The sequence below is a fragment of the Eptesicus fuscus genome, chromosome 8 (assembly GCF_027574615.1).
Source record: "Eptesicus fuscus isolate TK198812 chromosome 8, DD_ASM_mEF_20220401, whole genome shotgun sequence".
Classification (NCBI taxonomy): domain Eukaryota; kingdom Metazoa; phylum Chordata; class Mammalia; order Chiroptera; family Vespertilionidae; genus Eptesicus; species Eptesicus fuscus.
Window position 1 is genome coordinate 15,364,668 of NC_072480.1, and position 24,448 is coordinate 15,389,115.

The window sequence follows — 24,448 nt, forward strand, 5'->3', positions numbered from 1 at the left end:
CACCAGCCTGATTCGCGCGTCTCCGTACCTCAGCTTTTTCGCACTTGTTCTTTCTTTTTCCTTCTTAGTTGTAAATCTACCACTCAGCCCACTTTCCCGTGGTTCTGGGTGGTAGACGTTTTGTCTTTTAGTTGTATTTTTGAAATTGTGCGCAGCGGCAGTTTAGTTGTTTAACTTTGCCACCATCTTTGTTCCTCCAAGTATATCCTTTAAAAAAAAATTGTCGCCGAAACCGGTTTGGCTCAGTGGATAGAGCGTCGGCCTGCGGACTCAAGGGTCCCAGGTTCGATTCCGGTCAAGGGCATGTACCTTGGTTGCGGGCACATCCCCAGTAGGGGGTGTGCAAGAGGCAGCTGATTGATGTTTCTCTCTCATCGATGTTTCTAACTCTCTATCCCTCTCTCTTCCTCTCTGTAAAAAATCAATAAAATATATTTTAAAAAAAAATTGTCTTTACCCTGGCCAGTGTTTCTCAGTGGTTAGAGCGTTTGTCCAGTCTGCACACTGAAGGGTCCCATGTTTGATTCCCAGTCAAGGCCAAGAACCTGAGTTGCAGGTTCCATCCCCAGCCAGTCAGGGCATGTGCAGGAGGCATGTGTCTTTCTCACATAGATGCTTCTCTCTCCCTCCCTCCTTCCCTTTCACTGTCTCTAAAATCAATGGGAAAAATATCTTTGGATGGGGGTTAACAAAATAAATTAATTAATTTAAAATTGGCCTTTATTTTACAATGATTGTAGAGTCACATGCAATTGTAAAATATAATACAGAGAGATCCTATTACGTTCATCATTTTCCCCCAGTAGTAACATCTAGAGCCACTATAGTAAAATGTTGATATTTATACAGTCAAGATATAAAACATTTGTCACCACAAGGATCTTTTATGTTGTCATTTTGTAGCCATACTCACTTCCTCCACCCTTACCCATCCTCAACCTCTGGCAACCACTAATCGCTATTTATATAATTTTGTTATTTCAAAAATCTAGGATAATAAAAGTATAATATGCTAATTAGACGGACAGCCGAACGATCTTCTGGACATCCTTCCAGACGAAGCCATGGCAGTGGGGGCTGAAGCAGAGTCGTTAGGATCAATCAGGCAGGCTGGCAAGTAGTTAGGGGTGAGCAGGCAGGCAGGCGGGCGGTTAGGGACCATGAGGCAGGCAGGCAGAGGTGGTTAGGGGCAATCAGGCAGGCAGGCAGGCCAGCAGTCCCGGATTGCGAGAGGGATATCAGACACCATACATAATTATTACAATATTATTGCCTGTATTTCCTATGCTGTACTTTATATATATTTTTGGATGTTAGCCCCTTAGTAGAGGTATCATTTGGAATTACCTTCTCTCATTTGGTTGATTGCCTTCTTGTTTTATTAATGGTTTCTTTTCCTGTGCAGAAGCTTTTTAGTTTGACGTAGTCCCATTCATTTATACTTCACTATCATTTAGAGCCAAGTTCACAGAAAACCTCTGTTGAGAACAAGGTCCATAGTTTAGTGCCTATGTTTTCTTCTATGTATTTTATTGTTTCAGTTCTTATATTTCTTTAATCCAAATTGAGTTAATTTTTGTGTATGGTGTCAGCTTAACAGTCTAGTTTTGTTCTATTTTTTTTTTATTGTCTAAAGTTTTACATGTGTCTTCTTTTTCCCCAGTTAATCCCCCAGCCCCCCAGCCATTCCCATCCCAGGAAAGCCCCCACCACCCCAGTGTCTGTGTCCATTGGTTATGCTAATATGCATGCATACAAGTCCTTTGGTTGCTCTCTAACATTCCCCCTCCCCTACCATTTGTCTCTGGATCTATTCTTGTTCATCCAATTATGTTGATCATTATATCCCACATATGAGTGAGATCATGTGATATTTATCATTCTCCAACTGGCTTATTTCACTTAGCATAATACTCTTCAGTTCCATCCATGCTGTTGCAAATGTTAAAAGTTCCTTCTTTTTTATAGCAGCATAGTATTCCATTGTGTAGATATACCACAGTTTTTTTGTTTTTGTTTTTTTTACAGAGAGGAAGAGAGAGGGATAGAGAGTTAGAAACATCGATGAGAGAGAAACATCAATCAGCTGCCTCCTGCACACCCGCCACCGGGGATGTGCCCGCAACCAAGGTACATGCCCTTGCCCGGAATCGAACCTGGGACCCTTGAGTCCGCAGGCCGACGCTCTATCCACTGAGCCAAACCGGTCCCGGCTATACCACAGTTTTTAATCCACTCATCTGCTGATGGCATTTAGGCTGTTTCCAAATCTTAGCTATGGTGAGTTGTGCTGCTATGAACATAGGAATGCATATATCCTTTCTGATTGGTGTTTCTAGTTTCTTGAGATATATTCCTAGAAGTGGGATTACTGGGTCAAATGGGAGTTCCATGTTTAACTTTTTGAGGAAACTCCATACTGTCTTCCACAGTGGCTGCACCAGTCTGCATTCCCACCAGCAGTGCACGAGGGTTCCTTTTTTTCCACATCCTCGCCAGCACTTGTCATTTGTTGATGATAGCCATTCTGACAGGTGTAAGATGGTATCTCATTGTTGTTTTGGTTTGCATCTCTCCAATGATTAGTGACTTTAGCATGTTTTCATATGTCTCTTAGCCTTCTGTATGTCCTCTTTCGAAAGTGTCTATTTAGATCCTTTGCCCATTTTTTGATTGGATCGTTTATCTTCCTTTTGTTAAGTTGTATGAGTTCTCTGTAAATGTTGGAGATTAAACCCTTATCGGAAATATCATTGGCAAATATGTTCTCCCATGAAGTGGGCTTTCTTGTTGTTTTGTTGGTGGTTTCTTTTGCTGTGCAGAAGCTTTTTATTTTGATGTAGTTCCATTTGTTAATTTTCTCCTTAGTCTCCATTGCCCTAGGGGCTGTGTCTGTAAAGATATTGCTATGACATATGTCTGCTATTTTGCTGACTATGTAGTCTTGTAGGATTTTTATGGTTTCCTGTCTTACATTCAAGTCCTTTAGCCATTTTGAGTTTGTTTTTGTGTATGGTATATGTTGGTGATCTAGTTTCATTTTTTTGCATGTATCTGACCAAATTTCCCAGCACCATTTATTGAAGAAACTGTCTTGACTCCATTGAATGCTCTTACCTCCTTTGTCAAATATTAATTGAGCATAATGGCTTGGGTCTATTTCTGGATTCTCTGTTCTGTTCCATTGGTCTATATGTCTGTTCTTGTGCCAATACCATGCACTTTTGAGAACCGTGGCTTAGTAATATAGCTTCATATCTGATCCCTCCAGCTTTGGTCTTTTTTCTCAGGATTGCTGTGGCTATTCGGGGTCTTGTTTTATTCCAGATGAAGTTTTGGAGAGTTTGTTCTAGTCTTTGAAATATGCCATTGGTATTTTAATGGGGATTGCATTGAATTTGTAGATTTGTTTGGGTAGTATGGACATTTTAACCCTTTGCACTCGCTTGCTTTTTTCATCTAGCTGCTACCAATGCTAACCGTGTTGAGTCACACTCGACATCTGAGTGCAAAAGGTTAATGATGTTGATTCTACTAATCCATGAACATGGCATGTTCTTCCATTTGTTTATACCTTCTTTTATCTCTTCTTTCAATGTCCAGTAGTTTTCTGAGTACAGGTCTTTTACGTCCTTAGTTAAGTTTATTCCTAAGTATCTTAATTTTTTTGGCACAATGGTAAATGGGATTGTATTTTGGTATTTTTCGCTTCTTTGTGAGTTCATTATTGGTGTATAAAAAGGCCATAGATTTCTGGGTGTTAACTTTGTATCCTGCTACATTGCCAAATTCATTTATTTGGTCTAGTAGTTTTTTGATGGAGTCTATAAGGTTTTCTATATACAGTATCATGTCATCTGCGAATAGGACAGTTTTACTTCTACTTTTCTAATTTTGATGCCTTTTATTTCTTCATCTTGTCTAAACGCTATGGCTAGCACTTCTAGTACTATATCGAACAGGAGTGGTGAAAGTGGGAATCCGTGTCTTGTTCCTGTTCTTAGGGGAAATGGTTTTAGTTTTTGCCCACTGAGTGTGATGTTGGCTATAGGTTTGTCATATAAGGCTTTTATTATGTTGAGGTATGGTTCCTCTATTCCCATTTTGCTGAGAGATTTTATCAAGACGGGGTGTTGGATTTTGTCAAATGCTTTTTCTGCATCAATTGATATGATTCTGTGGTTTTTGTCTCTCAGTTTGTTTATGTGTTATATCACATTTATTGATTTATGGATATTGTACCATCCTTTCATCCCCAGAATAAATCCCACTTGGCCATGTTGTATGATCTTTCTAATGTAATGCTGTATCTGATTTGGTAGAATTTTGTTGAGGATTTTAGCATCTATGTTCATCAAGGATATTGGCCTGTAGTTCTCTTTTTTTGTGGTGTCTTTATCTGGTTGTGGGATTAGGGTAATGCTGGCTTCATAGAAAGAGCTTGGAAGTGTAACTTCCTTTTGAATTTTTTGGAATAGTCTGAGGAGGATAGGTTTTAGTTCTTCTTTGAATGCTTGGTAGAACTCCCCTGTAAAGCCATCCATACCAGGGCTTTGTTTGCTGGAAGATTTTTGATTGCTGCTTCAATTTCTTTGATAGTTATCGGACTTATTCAGGTTTTTTTTTTTTAATTGAATTTTGGGAGCTTGTATTTCTCTAAGAATATGTCCGTTTCATCTAGGTTGTCCATTTTGTTGGAATAGAGTTGTACATAGTATTTTTTCATGATAGTTTGTATTTCTGTGGCATTGGTTGTTACTTCACCACTTTCATTCCTGATTTTGTTTATTTGGGTCCTCTCTTTTGCTTCTTGGTGAGCCTGGCTAGAGGTGCATCAATCTTGTTTATCCTATCAAAGAACCAGCTCTTGGTTTTGTTGATCTTTTGTATTATTTTTTTGGTCTCTATGTCGTTTATCTCTACTCTGATATTTATTATTTCCTTCTTTCTGCTTACACTGGGCTTTTCTTGTTGCTCTCTTTCTAACTCTGTGAGTTGTAGAGTTATATAACTCATTACCATTGTTTCTTGTTTTTTAGATAGGCCTGTAGAGCTATGAACTTCCCTCTCAAGACTGCTTTCGCTGTGTCCCATAGATTTTGGGTTGTTGTGATTTCATTGTCATTTGATGGCCTGATGCTTTTTATTTCTTCTTTGATCTCTTTGGTAACCCAATCATTGTGTAATAGCATGCTATTTAGCCTCCAGGTGTTTCTTTGTTTTTATTGTTTCTATTGTAGTTGATTTCTAGTTTTATGCCATTGTGCTCTGAGAAGATGCTTGATATGATTTCTGTCTTCTTGAATTTGAAGAGACTTTGCCTGTGTCCCAATATGTAGTCTGTCTTTGAAAATGACCCATGTGCAGTTAAGAAGAATGTATATTCTGTGCCTTTGGGGTGGAATGTTCTGAAGATGTCAATTCCATCTGATCTAGTGATTCATTTAGGATTGATGTTTCTTTGCTGATTTTTTGTTTAGAGGATTTATCCAGTGGTGTTATTGGGGTATTAAAGTCCCCTAGTATGACTGTATTACTGTCAGTCTCTCCTTTGATATCCTCTAGAAGTTTTTTTTTTATGTATTTGGGCACTCCTGTATTGGGTGCATATATGTTTACCAGAGTTATATCTTCTTGTTAAATTGCTCTCTTTAGTATTATGAAATGTCCTCCCTTATCTTTTGTTATGGCCTTCACTTTGAGATCTAATTTGTCAGATATAAGTATTGCTACCCCATTTTTTTTCCCATTTCCATTCGCCTGAAAAACCTTTTTCCATCCCTTCACCATCAGTCTGTGTGAGTCCTTTGTTCTAAGATGGGTGTCCTGTAGACAGCAGATATATGGGTCATGTTTTCTTATCCACTCAGCTACCCTATGTCTTTTGATTGGGGCATTTAATCCATTTATATTTAAAGTTATTATTGATAGGTACTTGTTTGTTGCCATTTTTATTCTTTATGCCTGTATTACTTCTTTGCTTCTTTCTTATTTATTTATTTATTTATTTATTCATTAATTCATTTATTTTACTGCAGACCCTTTAGCATTTCTTGCATTTTGGTTTGGTGGTAATGAACTCCCTTAGTCCTTATTTGTCTGTGAAGCTCCTGATTTTCCCCTCAATTTTCATTGATAGCCTTGCTTGGTACAGTATTCTTGGATTCAGACCCTTCCTTTGCATGACTTTGTATATTCCATTCCATTCCATTCTGGTTTGATGTTTTTCTGTTGAAATCAGTTGATAGTCTGTTGGGAGATCCTTTGTAGGTAACGTTCTGTCTCTCTCTGGCAGCCTTTAAGATTCTTACTTTGTCGTTGTTGTTTGTCAATCCTAATATAGGCTGGCGGAGGGGCAGTTGGGCGTGACCAGGCCGGCAGGGGGGGATGTTGGGGGTGACCAGGATTGCGGGGTGGGGCAGTGAGGGGTGACCAGGCTTGTGAGGAGGGGCAGTGGAGGCGACCAGGCCAGCACGGGGGCAGTTGAGGGCGACCAGGCCGGCAGGGGTTCAGTAAGTGCGGCAGAGGGGGGCAGTTGGGGGCAACCAGGACGGCAGTAAGGAGTGACCAGGCCAGTGGGGGGGGGGCATTTAGTGGTGACCAGGCTGGCGGAGGGGCAGTTGGGGGCGACCAGACCAGCAGGCAGAGGCAGTTAGGTGTGATCAGATTGGCAGGGGGGACAGTTAGAGGTGATCAGGCAGGTAGGCAGGTGAGCAGTTAGGAGCCAAGGGTCCCATATTGTGAGAGGGATGTCAGACTTCCGGTTTAGGACTGATCCCTGGGATTGGACCTAAACCGGCAGTCAGACATCCCCCGGGGAGTCCCGGATTGGAGAGGGTGCAGGCTGGGCTGAAAGGACCGTCCCCACCCCCTTGTTCCCTAATTTCTTGCACCAGGCCTCTTTTAACCCTTTGCACTCGCTTGCTTTTTTCTCGATTCCTTTATTCTAATGCTAACCATGTCGAGTCACACTCGACATCTGAGTGCAAAAGGTTAATTATAATGAGTCTTGGTGTCAGTCTTTTGGGGTTCATCTTCTTTGGGACTCTGTGAGCTTCCTGGACTTGTGTGAGTATTTTCTTCCCAATATCAGGGAAGTTTTCTGTTATTATTTATTCAAACAGGTTTTCTATTCCTTGCTCAGTTTCCTCTCCTTCTAGCACCCCTATTATGCGGATGTTGTTTCATTTCGTATTGTCCTGAAGTTCTCTTAGGCTCTCCTGTTTTAAGGTTTTTTTTCTAGATACTATTCTGCTTGGGTATTTTTTCCTACCTTGTCTTCTACCTCACTGGTGCGGTTCTCTGCTTCTTCTAGTCTACTGTTGATGCTTTCTATAGAGTTTTTTATTGCAACGATGTCATTTTTCATCTCTTCTTGGTTCTTCATTTCCTCTTGGTTCTTACACATATTGTTGAATTTGTCTTCCATTCTTTTCAGCAACCTTATGACCATTGCTCTGAATTCTTTCTCTGTCATATGGCTTGCCTCCATTTCATTTACTTCCTTTTCTGGTGATTCCTCCTTTTCTTTCGTATGCAGGCTGTTTCTTTGTCTCCCCATGATCGCTCCTCTCAGGGTTTCTGGTTATGTAGCTCTCCCTCTCCTGTGTTGACTTTCTCCAGGCAATATCTGACCTTTCTGTCTGTGGATTGCCCCACCAGCTGTGTCCATTTTGCCAGTTCCAGGTGGGTGCTGTTTGACCGAGCTCTTCCTTCTATCTGCTCTGTGAGAAGGCACAGGGCCTGTCCGTGTTTTCTGTGCTGTTTTCTCTTCTCCTGAGCAGACCTCCCAGGTGCCCGTGGTCGGGGAGGCTGGTGTTCTGTTGAATGTGGGTTTGCAGCTGAGGCAACTGGTCCCTGGGAATTGTGATTGTACTGTCCTGGGAGGTATCCGAGGTTTCCCCAGTTGAAGGTAAGGCTGGGGTTCCGATCATTTAGTTTTATTCTTTTGCAGCACTGTTTATTAAAGAGGCTTTCTTTTCTCCTTTGTTTTTGCTTCAAAAATTACTTGTCTATATACATATGGGTTTATTTCTGGGCTCTCAATTCTGTTCCTTTGGTCTGTGTGTCTTTTTCTGCCAGTAGCATACTGTTTTGATTATTGTATTTTTTGTAGAATTTGAAGTCAAGGAGTGTAATAACTCTGGTTTTGTTCTTTTTTCTCCGGATTGTTGTGGCTATTTGGAATCTTTTGTGATTCCATACAAACCTGGTACTATTTTGTTCTATTTCTTTCAAAAATGCCATTGAGTTTTTATGGGGATTGCACTAAATCTGTATATTGCTTTAGGTAACATGGCCATTTTAACTTTCTTGATTCTCCCAGTCCATGAATATCTTTCCATTTTTTGTATTTTCACTTTTTTCAATAATGTCTTATTACTTTTAATGTATAGATTCTTCACTTCCTTTTTGATTCCTAGGATTTTATCCTTTCTGTTGCAATTGCAAATGGCATTGTTTTCTTCATTTCTCTGTCTGATATTTCATTGTTAATATACAGGAATGAATACAACATTTTTGTGCATTGATTTTTGTATCATGCAACTTTACTATCTATAATAATAAAAGCGTTACGTGCTAATTAGACCATACATCCTTCCGGACGAGGCCAGGGCTGTGAGGGAAGCCTGGGTCCTGGGTGCCTGCCAGCAGCCAGAGGGAAGCCCGGGTCCCGGGTGTCAGAGGGAAGCTGGTGCCGGCAGCCAGGGGAAGGAAAGCCTACTCTTCCATGAATTTTGTGCATCAGGCCTCTAGTATTTGTATATTGTTTCTAATAGTCTTTTGGTAGAGTCTTCAGAGTTTTCTATATGTAGAATCATGCCATCTGCAAGTGTGACAGTTTTACTTCTTTATTCCCAATTTAGGTACCTTTTATTTATTTCTCTTTCCGGGCTGTTTTGGCTAGGATTTAACAGTACTGTGTGGAAAAACATTGGTGAGTGTGGTTATCTTTGTCTTGTTCCTGATCTTAGAGAGGAAAAGCTTTTAGCTTTTCACTATAAAGTATGATATTGGCTGTGGATTTGTCATATGTAGCCTTTACTATAATGAGGTACTTCCCTTCTATATCCATTTTATTGAGTGTTTTAGTTATACTAAATGGATGTTGTGACTTGATATATGCTTTTTCTGCATCTATTGATATTATCATATGATTTTTATCTTTTATTTTGTTAATGTGGTATATCGCATCGATTGATTTGCATGTGTTCAGCCATCTTTGCATCCCTGAAATAAACCCCACTTGATTGTGATGTATTATATTTTCACATCTATTGATATTATCATGATTTTTATCTTTTATTGATGTGGTATATTGCATCGGTTGATTTGCATGTGTTCAGCCATCCTTGCATCCCTGAAATAAACCCCACTTGATTGTGATGTATTATATTTTTAATGTATTTTATTTGACTAGAGGACCAGTGCATGAAATTCGTGCACGGGGGGTGGTGTCCCTCAGCCCAGCCTGCACCCTCTCCAATCTGGGACATCCCTCTTACAATCCGGGACTGCTGGCTCCTAACCACTCCCCTGCCAGCCTGATGGCCCCCCACTTCCCTGCCCTGCTGGCCTGATGGCCCCCAACTGCCCTCCCCTGCCGGCCTTCTCTGCCTTGTCCCCCACCACTGTGGCTTTGTCCGGAAGGAAGTCGGATGTCCGGAAGATGGCCGGTCACCCAGTCTAATTAGCATATTACCCTTTTATTAGTATAGACTTGATAGTCATTTGTTTAGGATTTTTGCATCTATGTTCATCAGAGATATTGGTCTGTAATTTTTTTTGCATATGTTTGTGTTGTCCTTGCCAGGTGTTGGTATTCCCTTTTTGTCAATTTCTTGGAAGACTTTGAGGATGTGTATTGAATTGTCTTTGAATGTTTGGCAGAATTCACTAGTGTAGCCATCTGGACTTGAACTTTTCTTTTGGGGGAGGCTTTTGATGACTGTTTCAATTTTCTTACTGTTGATCCATCTATTTAGGTTTACCAGTTCTTCCTGGTTCAGTATAGGAATCATATGTAATAAAACAGTAATATGCAAATCATCACTCCGTTACACTCACAAGCCACACCCACCAGCCAATCAGAAAGCGAATATGCAAATACACCTAACCAAGATGGCTGCAGCCTCGGAGAGCGGCAGTTGTTGGAACTGGGATATTGGAGCCGAAGATCAAAGGGGAAGATCAGAGTGGAAGATCGGAGACAGCGGGGGTCCCCCACAGGTGATCAGAGCCAGCTGGGGGTCCCTGCCCAGGGCCTAAGCCTCAGCCAGAGGCTTGCGGCATTGGCTGGGGGCAGAGCTGGGCCATTGGAACCAACTCGGGTCCCCTGCAGTGATTGGAGCCAGCTGGGGGTCCCTGACCAGGGCCCAAGCCTCAGCCAGAGGTTTGCAGCCTTGGCTGGGGGTGGAGCCCCACGATGGGAGACAGCTGGGGGTCCCTGCCCAGGGCCCGAGCCTCAAACAGAGGAGCGGCGCGATCAGAGCCAGCTGGGGGTCCTGCCCAGAGTCCAAGCCTTGGCCAGAGGCTTGCAGCCTTGGCCATTGGGGCGGAGCCTGGTGATCAGAGCCAGCTGGGGGTCCCTGCCCAGAGCCCAAGCCTCTAGAGGCTTGCAGCCTTGGCTGTGGGTGGAGCCGGGCGATAGAGCCAGCTGGGGTCCCCTGAGGGCGATTGGAGCCAGCTGGGGGTCCCTGCCCAGAGCCCAAGCCTCTGCCAGAGGCTTGCAGCCTTGGCTGGGGGTAGAGCAGGGCGATCAGAGCCAGCTGGAGGTTCCTGCCCAGGGCCCGAGCCTCAAACAGAGGCTTGAGGCCTTGGCCAGGGGCGGAGCCTGACGATCGAGCCAGCTGGGGGTCCCCTGCCAAGGGCTGAAGGCTTTAGGCCTTGGCAGGGGCGGAGCTGGAGATCACAGGAGATAGGTGTGAACTACAGAGGAAATACCTTTTTGACCGCTCATTGGCTAAGCTCCCTGTATGACACTGGTAATATTCTTAGTAACTTGGGTAGAAGAATCCAAAAAGGTGATCTAGGGCTTTTCCACCACACTCCTGGGGAAAAAAACGAAGGTCCGCTTCTGGAGGGCTAAGAAATGTCATAACCTGCCCTACATGGTTTGGCTCAGTGGATAATGCCTAGGTTTGCCAACCGCAGAGTCCAGGTTAGATTCTGATCAAGGGCATGTACCTAAGTTGCAGGCTCCTCCCTGGCTGGGGCCCAGGTCAGGGCTCATGAAGGAGGCAACCAATCTAAGTATTCCTCTCACTTTGATGTTTCTCTCTGTCTTTCCCTTTCTCTTTCACATTCTCTGAAAGTCAATGGAAACATATCCTCAGGTGAGGATAAAAAAAATAAAGAAAGAAAGAAATGTCATATTCTATGAAAGACACATCTTGAAAATGCCTAAAGAAAGTTGTTATTTTTTCTTGGTGAAGGGACTGGAGTCCGTGTTGATGAAAACACCTCGGTGGCTGCGGTGACTGGCAGTGGCTCCAGCAGCGGGGTGATGGTGCTGGTGCCTTTCCCTGATCAGCCTGGTTGTCTCTCACAAAGGGAGGCCAGACTTTGGCTTAGGCCCACTCCTTATGGGGAGCAGGCCTAAGCCGTCAGTAGGACATCCCCTGAGGGCTCCCAGTTTGTGAGAGGGGGCAGGCTGGGCTGAGGAGAACCCCCCCCCCCCAGTGCACGAATTTCGTGCACCGGGCCCCTAGTGTTATATATTTCTAAGAATTTGTTCATTTCTTCCAAGTAATCAAATTTGGTGGCGTACAGTCTTTCATAGTGTTCTTGTATAATCAATCCTTTTTATTTCTGTGGTATCTTTTGTATCTTCTCTTTCATTTCTAATTTTATTTATTTGAGTCTTTTCTCCTTTTTCCTTAGTGATCTAGTCAGAAGTTTTTCAGTTTCATTTATCTTTTTTAAAAAAGCACCAGCTCTTTTTTCCTTAATTTTTTTCTGTTATTTTGTTGTTGTTTTTTATTTTGTTGAATTCTGCTCTATTTTTTATTTTAATCCCCACCCAAGAATACGTTTTGTTTGTTTGTTTTTTAGAGCGAGAGGAAGGGAGGAGAGAGAAACATCAATGTGAGAGAAACATTGATCAGTTGCCTCCCGTACGTGCCCTGCCACAACCTAGGTATGTGCTCTGACCGGGAATCGAACTTGCGACCTTTTAGTGTATGAGACAATGCTCCAACCAACTGAGCCACCTGGCCAGGGCAGTTCTGCTCTAATTTTTATTATTTCCTTCCTTCTCCTAACTTTGGGCTTCATTTGTTTTTCATTTTCTAGTTCTTTAAGATGAAGTGTTCGATTGTTTATTTGAGATTTTTCTTGTTTCTGAGGTAGGTTTTGTAAACTTTCCTCTTAGTACCACTTTTGCTGCATCTCCCAAATTTTGATATGTTATATTGTCATTCTCATTTGTCTCTATGTAGCTTTTTAACTCTTGTGTGAATTTCTTCTTTGACCCAGTATGTGTTCAGTAGCATGTTGTTTAATCTCCACATATTTGTGGTTTTTCCAGCTTTCTTTTCGTAGTTGATCTCTAGTTTCAAACCACTATAGGTAGAGAATATATTTAGTATGATTTCAATCTTCTTAAATTTATTGAAACTAGTTTTGTGCCCCATCATATGGTCTATCTTGAGAATGTTCCATATATGCTAGAGAAGAATTCTGTTGTTTTGGGATGGAAAGCTCTGTAAATATTATGTCCATTTGATCTAATGTGTCATTTAAGGCCATTTTCATCTATTGCTGTCAGTGGGGTATTTAGGTTCCCTACTATAATTGTATTTTTGTCAGTTTTCCCTTTTGAGTTCTGTTAGTAATTGCTTGATAAATTTGATGCTCTCAGGTTGGGTGTGTATATATATTAATAAGTATTATGTCTTCTTAATGTATTATCCTCTTTGTCATTGTAAAATATTCATCTTTCTCTTTCATTTCCGTTTTTATCCTGAAGTCTATTTTGTCTGATATAAGTATAGCCACACCGGTTTTTTTCTGGGTGCCATTTGCTTGGAGTATTATCTTCTACTCCTTCACTTTGAGTCTTTGTTTGTCTTTGTAGCTGAGATGGGTCTCTTGAAGGCAACATATAGTTGGGTCTGGTTTTTTAATCCATCCCACTATTATGTGTCATTTAATTAGTGAGTTCAGTCTATTTACATTTAGAGTAATTATTGATATATGAGGACTTCCTATAGCCATTTATATTTTGTTTTCTGGTTATTCTCTGTCTTCATTGTTTCTTTTCTCTTGTGTTTCTGTCTGCTATTTTAGTTGATAGTAGTCTATGATTTTCCCTTTTTATGTTACCTGTCTCAGTTCTAGATGTTTTTGTTTTTGTTTTTTTTGGCATGGTTACCAGTAGTTTTATGCAAAAAAAAAAAAAAAAAGTTGTCATAGGAACAATAATTCTTTTTCTTCTGGTTGAATCTTATCTCCATCTACCTGTGCAAGTTCAGTCTTTTGGTTCCCTCCCATTTTATGTTTCTGTTGTCACATTATCCCTTTTTATGCTGTGCATTCATTTTCCAATTGCAGAAGATAATAGTGTTTTTTTAAGTATCTTTAACCTTTATGTTTAAGTATTTAATAGCCTAGTCTGAAAAAGAGTTGCAGTTTCCTACTTCTCTTTGTCATCTTACAGTTTTGTATCCTTTTGTCTTTTTGTTTCAGTTAAAAACATTTCTTGTTATATAGGTCTTGTGATACATTCCTCATCTTTCATTTGTCTGGAAAAGCCTTTATTTCCCCTTCATATCTCAAGTATAACTTTGATGGGTATATTTTTATTGGCTGGTGATTTCTATCTTTCAATATTTTGAATACTAGAGGCCCGATGCACGAAATTCGTGCAAGAGTAGTCCTTCCTTCCCCTGGCTTCTGGCACCGGCTTTCCTCTGGCACCCGGGACCCGGGCTTCCCTCCGGCTGCCAGCAGGCACCCAGGACCCGGGCTTTCCTTGCAGCCCTGGCTTCATCTGGTCTAATTAGCATATTACGCTTTTTATTATTATAGATTTGATTCCCTACTCTCCTAGTTTATAGTGTTTCTGCTGAATAACCTGATGATATTTTAATGAGGTTTCCTTTATAGCTGATAGTCTTCCTTGGCCGTCTTGGCTGTTATTGACTTTTGACGGCTTTAATATCGTGTGCCTTGGAGTAGGTCTTTTTGCATTGAGATAATTAGGTGCTCTGTTAGCATCTTGGATTCGAGGGTCCAGTTCTTTTCATAGGTGTGGGAAGTTCTCATCTATTATCTGTTAAAATAGGCTCTCTGTTCCCTTCTCCCTCTCTTCTTCTGGTATACCATTATCCTTATATTTTTCTTTGTAATGGAGTCAGAATGTTCTTGTAGAGTTTTTTGGATTTTTTTTTTTTTAATCTCAGTTTTCTCTCTTCTACCTGAGTCATTTGTAGATTTCTATCTTGAAGATCAGTAATTCGTTTTTCCATCTAGTCTGCTCTATTTCCTAAGCTCTGTCACTCATTCTTCATCTCATTTATTGAGTTCTTCAGCTCTAGGATTTCTGTTTCGTTCTTTTCTATGGTGTTATGTTAATCTCTTTGGTAAAGTTCTGGGCTTGTTGGACTGCCATAATTTTCTTATATCTCACTGAGGTTTTTTTCAGAACTACAATCCTGAATTCTCTGTCATTTAATTGACAGTCTTCCATATCTTTACGTTTATTTTCTTGAGATTTTTTTTTTTCTAAACTACCTTGTTACCCTGCTTATTCATGGTACTTGATGGATTATTTCTCAACCTGGGCATTTGAGAGTTTGAAATCTTTTTTCAGTACTTGATATGCTTTTAATCATTCAGTAGGTTAAGTGGAAATATTTCTTTTGTTTTCCATTACATGGTGCTGTAGTGCAACAAGGTTTTCTTATGGCATGGGATTTGACCCCAATTCGTCACTGTTACTCATTTTATAATAGGCTTTCCTGAACTTTTCAGAGCAAGGGATGGATCAGGATAGTTTCTGTAGCTTTACCACTGCAGACCTCCTTCTTCTGTTGTTTATTGCCAAGTGATCAAATAAAATATGGCTTCCTGTTTTTTAACCTTTGCACTTGGATGGTAGCAGCTCGAGAAAAAGGCAAGCAAGTGCAAAGGGTTAAGATTTGGCTTTGTCTCACTAACCCACTTTTACCTAGACACTCTCTTTCCTTTGCCACAGTGTGCCTGTCTTGTTTACTCCCAGAAGTTTCTTTTCAGTTGAACACTTTGTCCAGGAAGGGGAACTTTATTTTTGAGTCTAGGTTCATCATACCTTACAATGTTGGCATGTGCAAAAGGTCCCTTCCATTTGCCGCTATTCTTAAACTAGAGGCCTGGTGCATGAATTCTTGCACAGGTGGTGTCCCGAAGTGGGAGTTGGGGGCCTGGGACATGATCAGCCCTCTGGGCGGGCAATGGTACACCCTTGCCAGGCCCAGGATCCGGATCTGTCCTGCTGACTTTCGTGCCGGTTGTTGGAAGCCACCTGGCAGTCACTTTTATATTGTTTCTTCCTTGTGGAACATCTAGGGAGGGGAAGCATCCGTGGTGCCCAAAGCTGTCTTCCAGGAGGCCGGCAGCGCTGTTGGGATCATGCTGGTGGCGCTGGTCTGTCAGTGCCTGGCCTGTTCTCCAGAGATTGGACCTGCAGGACTATTGAAGGAGGGAGTGGCTGTGGCAGGACTGGTGGGCCGCGGGGACGGGTCTCAGCTGAGCAGCACTCCTGCTCCGCACTGACCACCAGGGGGTAGCTCCTGCGTTGAGTGTCTGCCCCCTAGTGGTCAGTGCACATCATAGCGACTGGTCATTCCAGTCGTTCAGTAGCTTAGGCTTTCATATATATAGACTAGAGGCCCGATGCTTGAAATTCGTGCAAGAGTAGGCCTTCCTCCGGCTGCTGGCACCGGCTTCCCTCTGGCACCCGGAACCCAGGCTTCCCTCGCAGCCCCGGCTTCGTCCAGAAGGTTGTCTGGAAGGATGTCCGATCTAATTAGCATATTATACTTTTATTATTATAGATAGCCCTTCTAAACTCTACTGATTCATGATTTTGAGCTCTCCTGTCCTCAAGCCCTTTAGTTGCCCTATTACTTTTGCCCTTCTGCTTCCTTCTTCATACATGCTGATACCATGTGAGTCTATAGTTGGTGATTTAACCAGGCCTTGCTTGTATTTGAGAATTTTGGGGGATACTTTGTCACCCAGTCTTACAGATTTTGTCCATGGGGCTCTGGTTTGGCTGTCCTGGTGACTTTGGAAGGGGTGAATCCAAGAGATTGAAAATTATATTGAGAGACAACAGAGATTTGCATTTTAAAAAGAACGCTCTGACTGCATTGTGGGAAATTTATTCAGTGCATAGAAGGAGATAGGTTAGGAGGCTATGGTATTATTCAGGTGAGATGATGGTGGCCTTAGTCTAGGACAGTGGCAGTGGGTCTAGAAGGTTTGAATCCTATTTTGGTGACTAGTTGCATGTCAAAGAATGAGAGTGTAAGTAGAATTGGATGATGTCCCAGGATTGGGATTTTGCAACTGTTAGCATGGTTATGCTGTTTGCTAATATTGGGAATACTTGTGGAAGAGTGGGTGGGTTTGGGTGAGAATTTCTTCCAGGTGCTCCCAGCCCCAGGACTAGGGAGAGTTGTCCTGTTAGGAGCCATAGGAGGGATCTCTTTTCCAGGCTCAGTTTACACGTTCCTGCTGCACATCCCTTGGACTAGACTGGCCAAGAAGCCCACTCCATTTCTAGACATATCCTTTGTATCTTTGCTCATGGCATTTTTCTGTCTGATAGTCTTGTGAAATGTCAGCCCTCTCCATGCCTCAGTTGCTTCCTTCCAGTCTACACTGCAAGCTCCCATGGAAGCAGAGGTCACCATTCCAAAGCGTCCTGGCAGTGTCTCGCACACAGTAGTGCTCAATAAGTTGATTGACGATTACCCCTCCTACGCTGCCAGAAGCAGAGTTGACCCTCCTGCCCTTTACTTTGGCTCCTTCACTCCCCATTCACCCTCCCACTGCAAGAAGGTAATTGTTCAAGAAAGCTGGTGTGCCAACCCTTCAAGTCTGCTGCCCCGCCCAGACAGGCTCCTTAATCAGTTTGTCCGCGACTGCATGAGTGCAGACCGGCATACTTACACTTCAAAATACAGATAGTCAATACTTTAGGCTTCGGTAACCAAGAAACAAAAATAAGGTATTATGTAGATACTTAATATCATGTATAATGTAATCACTTAAAAATATAAAAACCATTCCTGGCCTGTCAGATTTGGCCCACAAGCTGCAATTTTCTGACCACTGTCCTAGACTCCTCTACTTGTCTCCTAGTTGCAGGCATATTGCCTGTTGAATTTTAGATGAATTCAATAAATTTTTGTTGAGTGAATGCATATTGTACTTACAGATCTGAGAGGGCTGAACTACAGATAGGTATTTGGGAGTGGTCATCAAACAATAATTGAAGACATGAGAGTAGATGAGATCAGTTGTGAAGAATATAAGGCAGGAAAGGGCATAGGATGCAACCTTTTGCTATGATTCAGAGAACAGAGAAAATCATGACTAACTCAAAAGCACTTGCTGCTAACAGACCTAAGCCATTTGGCCATTTACACTCATATGGTTTACATTTATATTCATTTTGGATGAATAGGATACCTTTAACTATTAGAGATAAGTGAGAATAATAGATGTTTTTCCTTAGAATTTTTATTACCAATGAGTTATACAGTGATGGGCAACCTTTTGAGCTTGGTGTGTCAAACTTTGCCAAAAAACTGAGCATAACTCGGGTAGTGTGTCACTTTGAGGAAAAAAACTAACTCCAAGACTCTAGTCGCAAATGTTTCATCCTCAGGAGCAGCAAATGTTTCACCCTCGGCATGCGGCCGCGTGTCATCAGAAATGGCTACGCGTGTCATAGGTTCACCATCACTGAGTTATAACAAGCCATAGACAAAATTCTGCTACTTACACAAACATATTAGCAAGCAATCACAAAATGCCATGCAACTTGTTCTATGAGTTTAGCCCTTTGAGACACTAGACTACGACCTTGTTTTAAAACTTCAACCATAAGCAGATACCACATAGATCTGACTAGGATTAGGTGACAGAATCCTCCAAGAAGGGGTGTATCAAAGGGAGACGTAGACTCAAACACTGCTCTGAAATAGACTGCAAATAGGTAAGATTCAAGGCACCTGTACAGTATTCCTAGTCAGTCCATATATCTGGAACCATTCTATTCAGCAATAAGAGAGTATCAGCATATCTTATACTAATCAACAAACTAGTGTCTAAATTCAGATTTTGATATGCAAAGCACTTACTAACTGGAAGCTAACTGCTGATATAGATGCTTAAAATGCTAACAAGTCTGAAGTGTGGATTCCCAATTTTAGGGTACGTTAAAAGTTAACTCTATCTATGCTGAAGGGTTTTTGTTGTTGCTGCTGTTTATCCTCACCCGAGGATATTTTTCCATTGAGAATGGAAGGGAGAGAGAGAGACAGAGAGAGAAGAGCATCGATGTGAGAGATACATATCGATTGGTTGCCTCCCGCACGCGCCCCAACCCAGGCCGGGGACTGAGCCTGTAACCAAGGTACATGTCCCTGACTGGAATTGAACCTGAGAGAGACCCTTCAGTCTGTGGGCCAACACTCTAACCACTGAGCCAAACCAGCTAGAGCTTTGCTGAAGTATTTGAATGTGAATTACAGTATAGCAATAATTTGGTCATATTTTGGAAAGGATATGCCACCTGAATCTTTTTGTTGTTGGTATGTACCATCTTATAACAATTCATAAATAATTAAATGTAGTAGTTATCCCAATGAACATGTTTTTTCTTCTCAGTTCTAGTAACAGTTGGATTAGCTATTCATATAGGCAAATTTTAACAATTGTGCAGTTCTAATCTTTAAGTGAATAAAGACAGTTTACAGAATTATCAAGTAATACTTCATAATATTGGTATTTGAAGATTGCTCACCATTTATTACCATTTTATATGATGAATTTATACAGAAAATATTCTGTATTAATAGTATTGAAGTCAGCCGAAACCGGTTTGGCTCAGTGGGTAGAGCGTCGGCCTGCGGACTCAAGGGTCCCAGGTTCAATTCCAGTCAAGGGCATGTGCCTTGGTTGCGGGCACATCCCCAGTGGGGCGGGTGCAGGAGGCAGCTGATCAATGTTTCTCTCTCATCGATGTTTCTGGCTCTCTATCCCTCTCTCTTCCTCTCTGTAAAAAATCAATAAAATATATTTTTTTAAAAAAATAGTATTGAAGTCAAAACACAAAAACATAGTAAATATAAAATTAGATTCAAAGCTCTTTCTACTGTTGAACCCTATTAATGATAATACTTTTATCAGTGCATCATTCCATCACATTAAATGAATGCTACTAATTTGAATTTTGTTTGGCAGGGTTTTGTTTGTTTTTGTTTTTAATCCTTACATGAGGAAATATTTTCATTGATTTTAGAGAGAGAGAGGGAGGGGGAGGGACAGAAAGAAACATTGATTGGTTGCTGCCCTGACTGGGGCTTGAACCCAAAACCTGGGCATGTGCCAATTGAACCCATCACCTTTTGGTATACTGGACATTGCTCCAACCAACTAAACCACAGTGGCCAGGGTTGTTTGGCAGTTTTATTTATATTTGATATATGTCTATATTTAAGTGTAAGTTTATATCTAGAGTAATATTTCAACATAATTTGGTTTCCATCCGACTTTTTTTTCCCTAAAAGGGGATTAATTTATTACTGCAGTGTAATAAAATACCATAGCAAAAGAATCTATAGTAATCTATAGTAATAAAAGCATAATATGCTAATTAGACCAGACATCCTTTCGGACGAAGCTGGAGCTGCAGCCGTGGGATGGAGGCAGCCACTACGGCTGCGAGGGATGGATCCAGGGAGCCAGGACACGGCTGTGAAGTCCTACTCTTGCACGAATTTTATGCACTGGTCCTCTAGTATATGTAATGAAATTATATATGTACATCTCCTATATAACAAAGAGGTAATATGCCAATTAACCCTCACACCCTCACAAGATGGCAGCCTATGACCAGGCCGGCAGGGGGGGTTAGTGAGGGACAACCAAACAACTGAAGAAGCAGGCTGTGTGGGGTGACCAGGCCAGCAGGGGCGTTAATGAGGGACTACCAGGCCAGCAGGGGAGTCAGTTGGGGGCAACCAGGCCGGCAGGGGGGGCAGTAAGAGGCAACCAGGCCGGTGGAGGGGGGCAGTTAGGGGTGACCAGGCCGGCAGGGGGCGTGCAGTTGGGGGTAACCAGGCTGGCAGGGGGCAGTTGGGGGTGATTAGGCTGGCAGGGGGGGCAGTGAGGGGCAACCAGGCCAGCGGGGGGGGGGGCAGTTAGGAGTGACCAGGCTGGCAGAGAGGGGGCAGTTGGGGGCAACCTAGCTGGCTGCTGGGGGCAGTTGGGGATGACCTGGCCAGTAGCAGGGGTCAGTTAGGGGCGACCAGGCCAGCAGGGCGGGCAGTTAGGGGCGATCAGGCCGGCACGCAGAGGCAGTGAGGGATGACCAGGACAGCAGGCGGGGCAATTAAGGGCGACCAGGCAGGCAGACAGGTGAGCGATTAGGAGCCAGCGGTCCAGGATTGTGAGAGGAATGTCTGGCCCCGATCCCAGGGCCTGAACTAGCAGTCGGCCATCCCCCAAGGTGTCCCAGATTGGAGAGGGTGCATGCTGGGCTGAGGGGGACCCCCCCAACCCCGTGCACGAATTTTGTGCACCAGGCCTCTAGTATGTATATAAAAGGCTAATATGCTAAGTGTCCAACTGGTCACTGTGACACGCACTGACCACCAGGGGGCAGACGCTCAATGCAGGAGCTGCCATGATGCGCACTGGTCATTTACAGAGAAACAGCACTACGGACCTGCCACCTACAAAGCAACACTCGGCTTCCCCCAAGTGGGTCACAGGCCCTGCCACCACCCCGGAGCGACAGCCCACCAAATCACAGCCAACCCTGCTGAGACCCCATGACGCAATATGCGGCCCACAGCCCAGCCTGGCAACTGTGGCTGTGGGTGCCGGGTAATAATGTCACATAGCATAGCCCGGCTCCCTCTCCCTAGCGACTAGCCTCCTTGCAGTTTCTTCAGCCCAGGAATAGGACTTGCTTTATAGCCAGGTGCAAACATTTTACACTTTAACCAAATGTCTGTGAAGCGTTTTCCCGTGCCTCATCTCATTTGATCCTCACAGAAGTCCTGGAGTAGGTAGATAGGAGACTCGCTGGAATCCTATTTTCTTTTCATTAGCTAGAAAATGGAGATTTAGAAAGCTTAGAAACTTGACCCGACTGAAAAGAAGTAAGAAATGGTGTACCTTGAAAATGACTTCAGGTTTTCTCACTGCGCAGGATATAGTCAAACACTACTGCAGTTAAATATTTTACCCTTTGTTCTCCCTGTGTGATCTATAATAATAATAATCTGCTTTGTGTTGACATTTACTGCTGTGTTGCTGACAATTACCTGAAAGAGAAGTTGGGGTACTTCACTGGACTGGAAAAAGTTTAGCTAAATCAGAAAGCAGGTCTAATTAAGCAAGTTTACCTATATATATAAAGCTCTGGCTTTATACCAGTCCCACGTGTGTTCTGATCTGTCATCATCGATCGTGAATTTGATTGACTCTTCTATTATAGAGAAAGGGTGAATAGCGATATTAAAATATTTCTTTTAATTAATTTCCTTTCAATGTGCACAAATTCGTGCACTGGGCCACTAGTTCATTATATCAGTACATCAAGGGAAGAGGGGATATCTAATCATTTCAATAATTTCTGATAAGATATGCCTGGTAAAGACTGTTAGAGAGTTAGAAGGATACTTTTTACCTTTTGATACAAACTATCTTCCCAAACTTATTTTAATTTTCATGTGGTTTTTAAGGCCATGACAGTGAGTTGTTTTCTTTTTAAAAACATGAATTGTTTGAGATAGACTTCATGGGTTTCAAACATCAAAAACCAGTCCTGCTGACTTAAGCAAAACTATAATTTATTGGGAAAATATGGGGTAGTTCATAATTATGAATAGGCACACCAGATAACTAGAAACAGAGCAAGTCCAGGACATAGGCATTTTTATGCCTGGTCCAGTGCTGCTATTTTTTTCCTTCCCACTTATCTCAAGGTTCAGAGTTATGGGGAATAGAGTTCTGTTCATGTGTTTGAGTCTCATGCCCTACTTACCTTAGTAGAGATTCATTAATAGGCAGTTCCATCAAGACTACACAAGGGAGAGTATACAGTTCTCTGTAGTGAGCCTGGGTGCAGTTAGGAAAGGGGAATGGAAAGGCAGCCAAGCCACACCTCCTCACTCCCCATAAAATTAACCAGTAGATATCCAGTAACATAGACAGTTTTGGCTTTTAACCTCCTTTAGTTTATTATTTAAAGTCTAAAACTGATCAATTCTTAAGAATAAATTACCTCAAAAATTTTTTTTTAATTTTAATTGCCTAAGACCTTAATTTATATACTAACAGTATCAATATTTAGATACTTAATGTAATCTTCTTCTTTTTAGACAATGCGAAGACACAGAAATGAAGTGACAGTTGAACTACGAAAGGTAAGGATGATTTACATGTAATGAGGATATTTTTTCTAATGTTAAAATTCTGTATAACTTGAATAATGAAAATAATATGGCAAGTTAGTGGTCATTTCTAAGACCACATAGCATAAAAATACACCACTTTTTATAAAATTTGAAAAGTGGCTGGGGGAGAATCAAGATGGCAGCATAGGTAAACGCCAGTACTTGCTGCCTCCCACAACCACATTAAAATTACAAGTAAAATATAGAACAACCATCATTCAGAAATGTTGCTGAATGAAAATCCTACAACTAGAGAAGTAAAGAAAGTATATCGAGATTGGTAGGAGGGGCGGAGGCCCAGAACGGGCTGGCCTGACACCCAGATGTGGCATTTTTTTCTTATCTTGGCTGCAGAGGACTCCTGTGAGAAGCAGGGGTGCCAGCCCCACACCAGACCCCCAGCTCAGGACGTCCCTATAACTTTGGGCTGTAAAAACCAGCGGGTGACAAGGAGGCTCCTAGAGACCCAGAAGTTTCTCTTAAAGGTCTGACACACAAACTTACATGGTCCCACTTCCTCTGAGCTTCAGCACTGGGTAGTGGCTTATGGGGAGGAACTGGATTGTCTGGCATCAGGGTAAGAACTCAGGGGTGGCTTTCTCCCAGACAGGTTCATTGTTCCTGTGCTGGAATCTCCCCCATTGCAGTGCTGACTGGAAGCCATATCTGAATTTTCATCAGTGTAGCCCACACTATTCACTCCACCCTGGTGATTCCCTGAGAACCCGACCCATCCAATTTGAGGCCCCACCCAAGCTGTTTGCAGCAGCTTTTCCATATGAATGGTCTGTCCTGGTTCAGGCTTCAGATTTTTCTAAAATCTCTCTAACAAGCAGCAGCTGGCATCAGCATACCCCAAACCTATCAATAAGAGGCTGAAGGCCCAGCACTAGCACCAGCCTGTCTTGCTTTACAGCTGGGACTCATCTGGGCACTTCCAAACCCAATACATTAGCAGCCATCTGCAGGTCTCTTTGTCACTCCTGCCGGACGGCCCCAAACAGTAGCTAACTTTGCACCTCCCGAGAATCCCCAGAGCCAGTGCACCTGGTGGACAGCTTCAGACCCTATCAGATACATAAGGGTGTCTCCTGCACAGCAGCTCTTCCATTGTAGATGCAGCAGGTCCTCACAGTCAATTGGCCTGGAGGTCAACTCCTCCCAGTGACACCAACAGCAATCAAGTCTCAACTACAACAAGACAGTGCACACAGGGGTGCACCTAGAGGGCCCAGTTCAGGGAGGCTGAGCCACTGGGCCCTACAGGACACCTACTACACAGGCTACTTTAACCAATTCCAGGAGACATAACAGTTCTACCTAATACATAGAAACAATCACAGGGAAGCAGCCAAAATGCAGAGACAAAGAAACATGTCACAAATGAAAGAAATGGAAGCAAGCAAACTACTGGGTACAGAATCAAAACAATGGTTATAAGGTTGCTGAAGGATCTTAATGAGAGCTTCACAGGACTTAGTGAGACTCACAAGAATATTAGGATTTCAAAGACATGAAAAAGGACCAGTCAGAAATTAAGCATACACTAACTGAAATAAAGAAGAATTTACAGGAATTCAGTAGTAGAAGATTCCGAAAGTCAAATCAACGATTTGGAATATGAGATGCAAAAAACAAACAAAAACAATCAGAAGGTCAAAAAGAAAAAAGAATCCAAAAATATGAAGATAGCTAGAGGGGAGTCAGTAGGGGGTAGGGGGGAAGACATATGTAATACTTTCAATAATAAAGAATTATTTAAA

At 42.3% G+C, this 24,448-nt stretch overlaps 1 protein-coding gene across 2 annotated transcripts in view; it reads left to right on the plus strand.

Annotated features, from left to right (window-relative positions):
* Positions 1–24,448, plus strand: part of KPNA3 (karyopherin subunit alpha 3) — a 124,818-nt gene that overhangs the window by 40,566 nt on the left and 59,804 nt on the right. The window contains exons 1-2 of one of the 2 annotated variants that reach the window (XM_054719790.1): positions 10,148–10,230; positions 22,611–22,655. In XM_054719790.1, the coding sequence (XP_054575765.1) occupies positions 22,614–22,655 (42 nt within the window). In that variant the 5' untranslated portion in view covers positions 10,148–10,230; positions 22,611–22,613. Of the gene's footprint in view, positions 1–10,147; positions 10,231–22,610; positions 22,656–24,448 lie in introns of those variants that run through there. The other variant, XM_008152083.3, reaches the window with a different exon arrangement.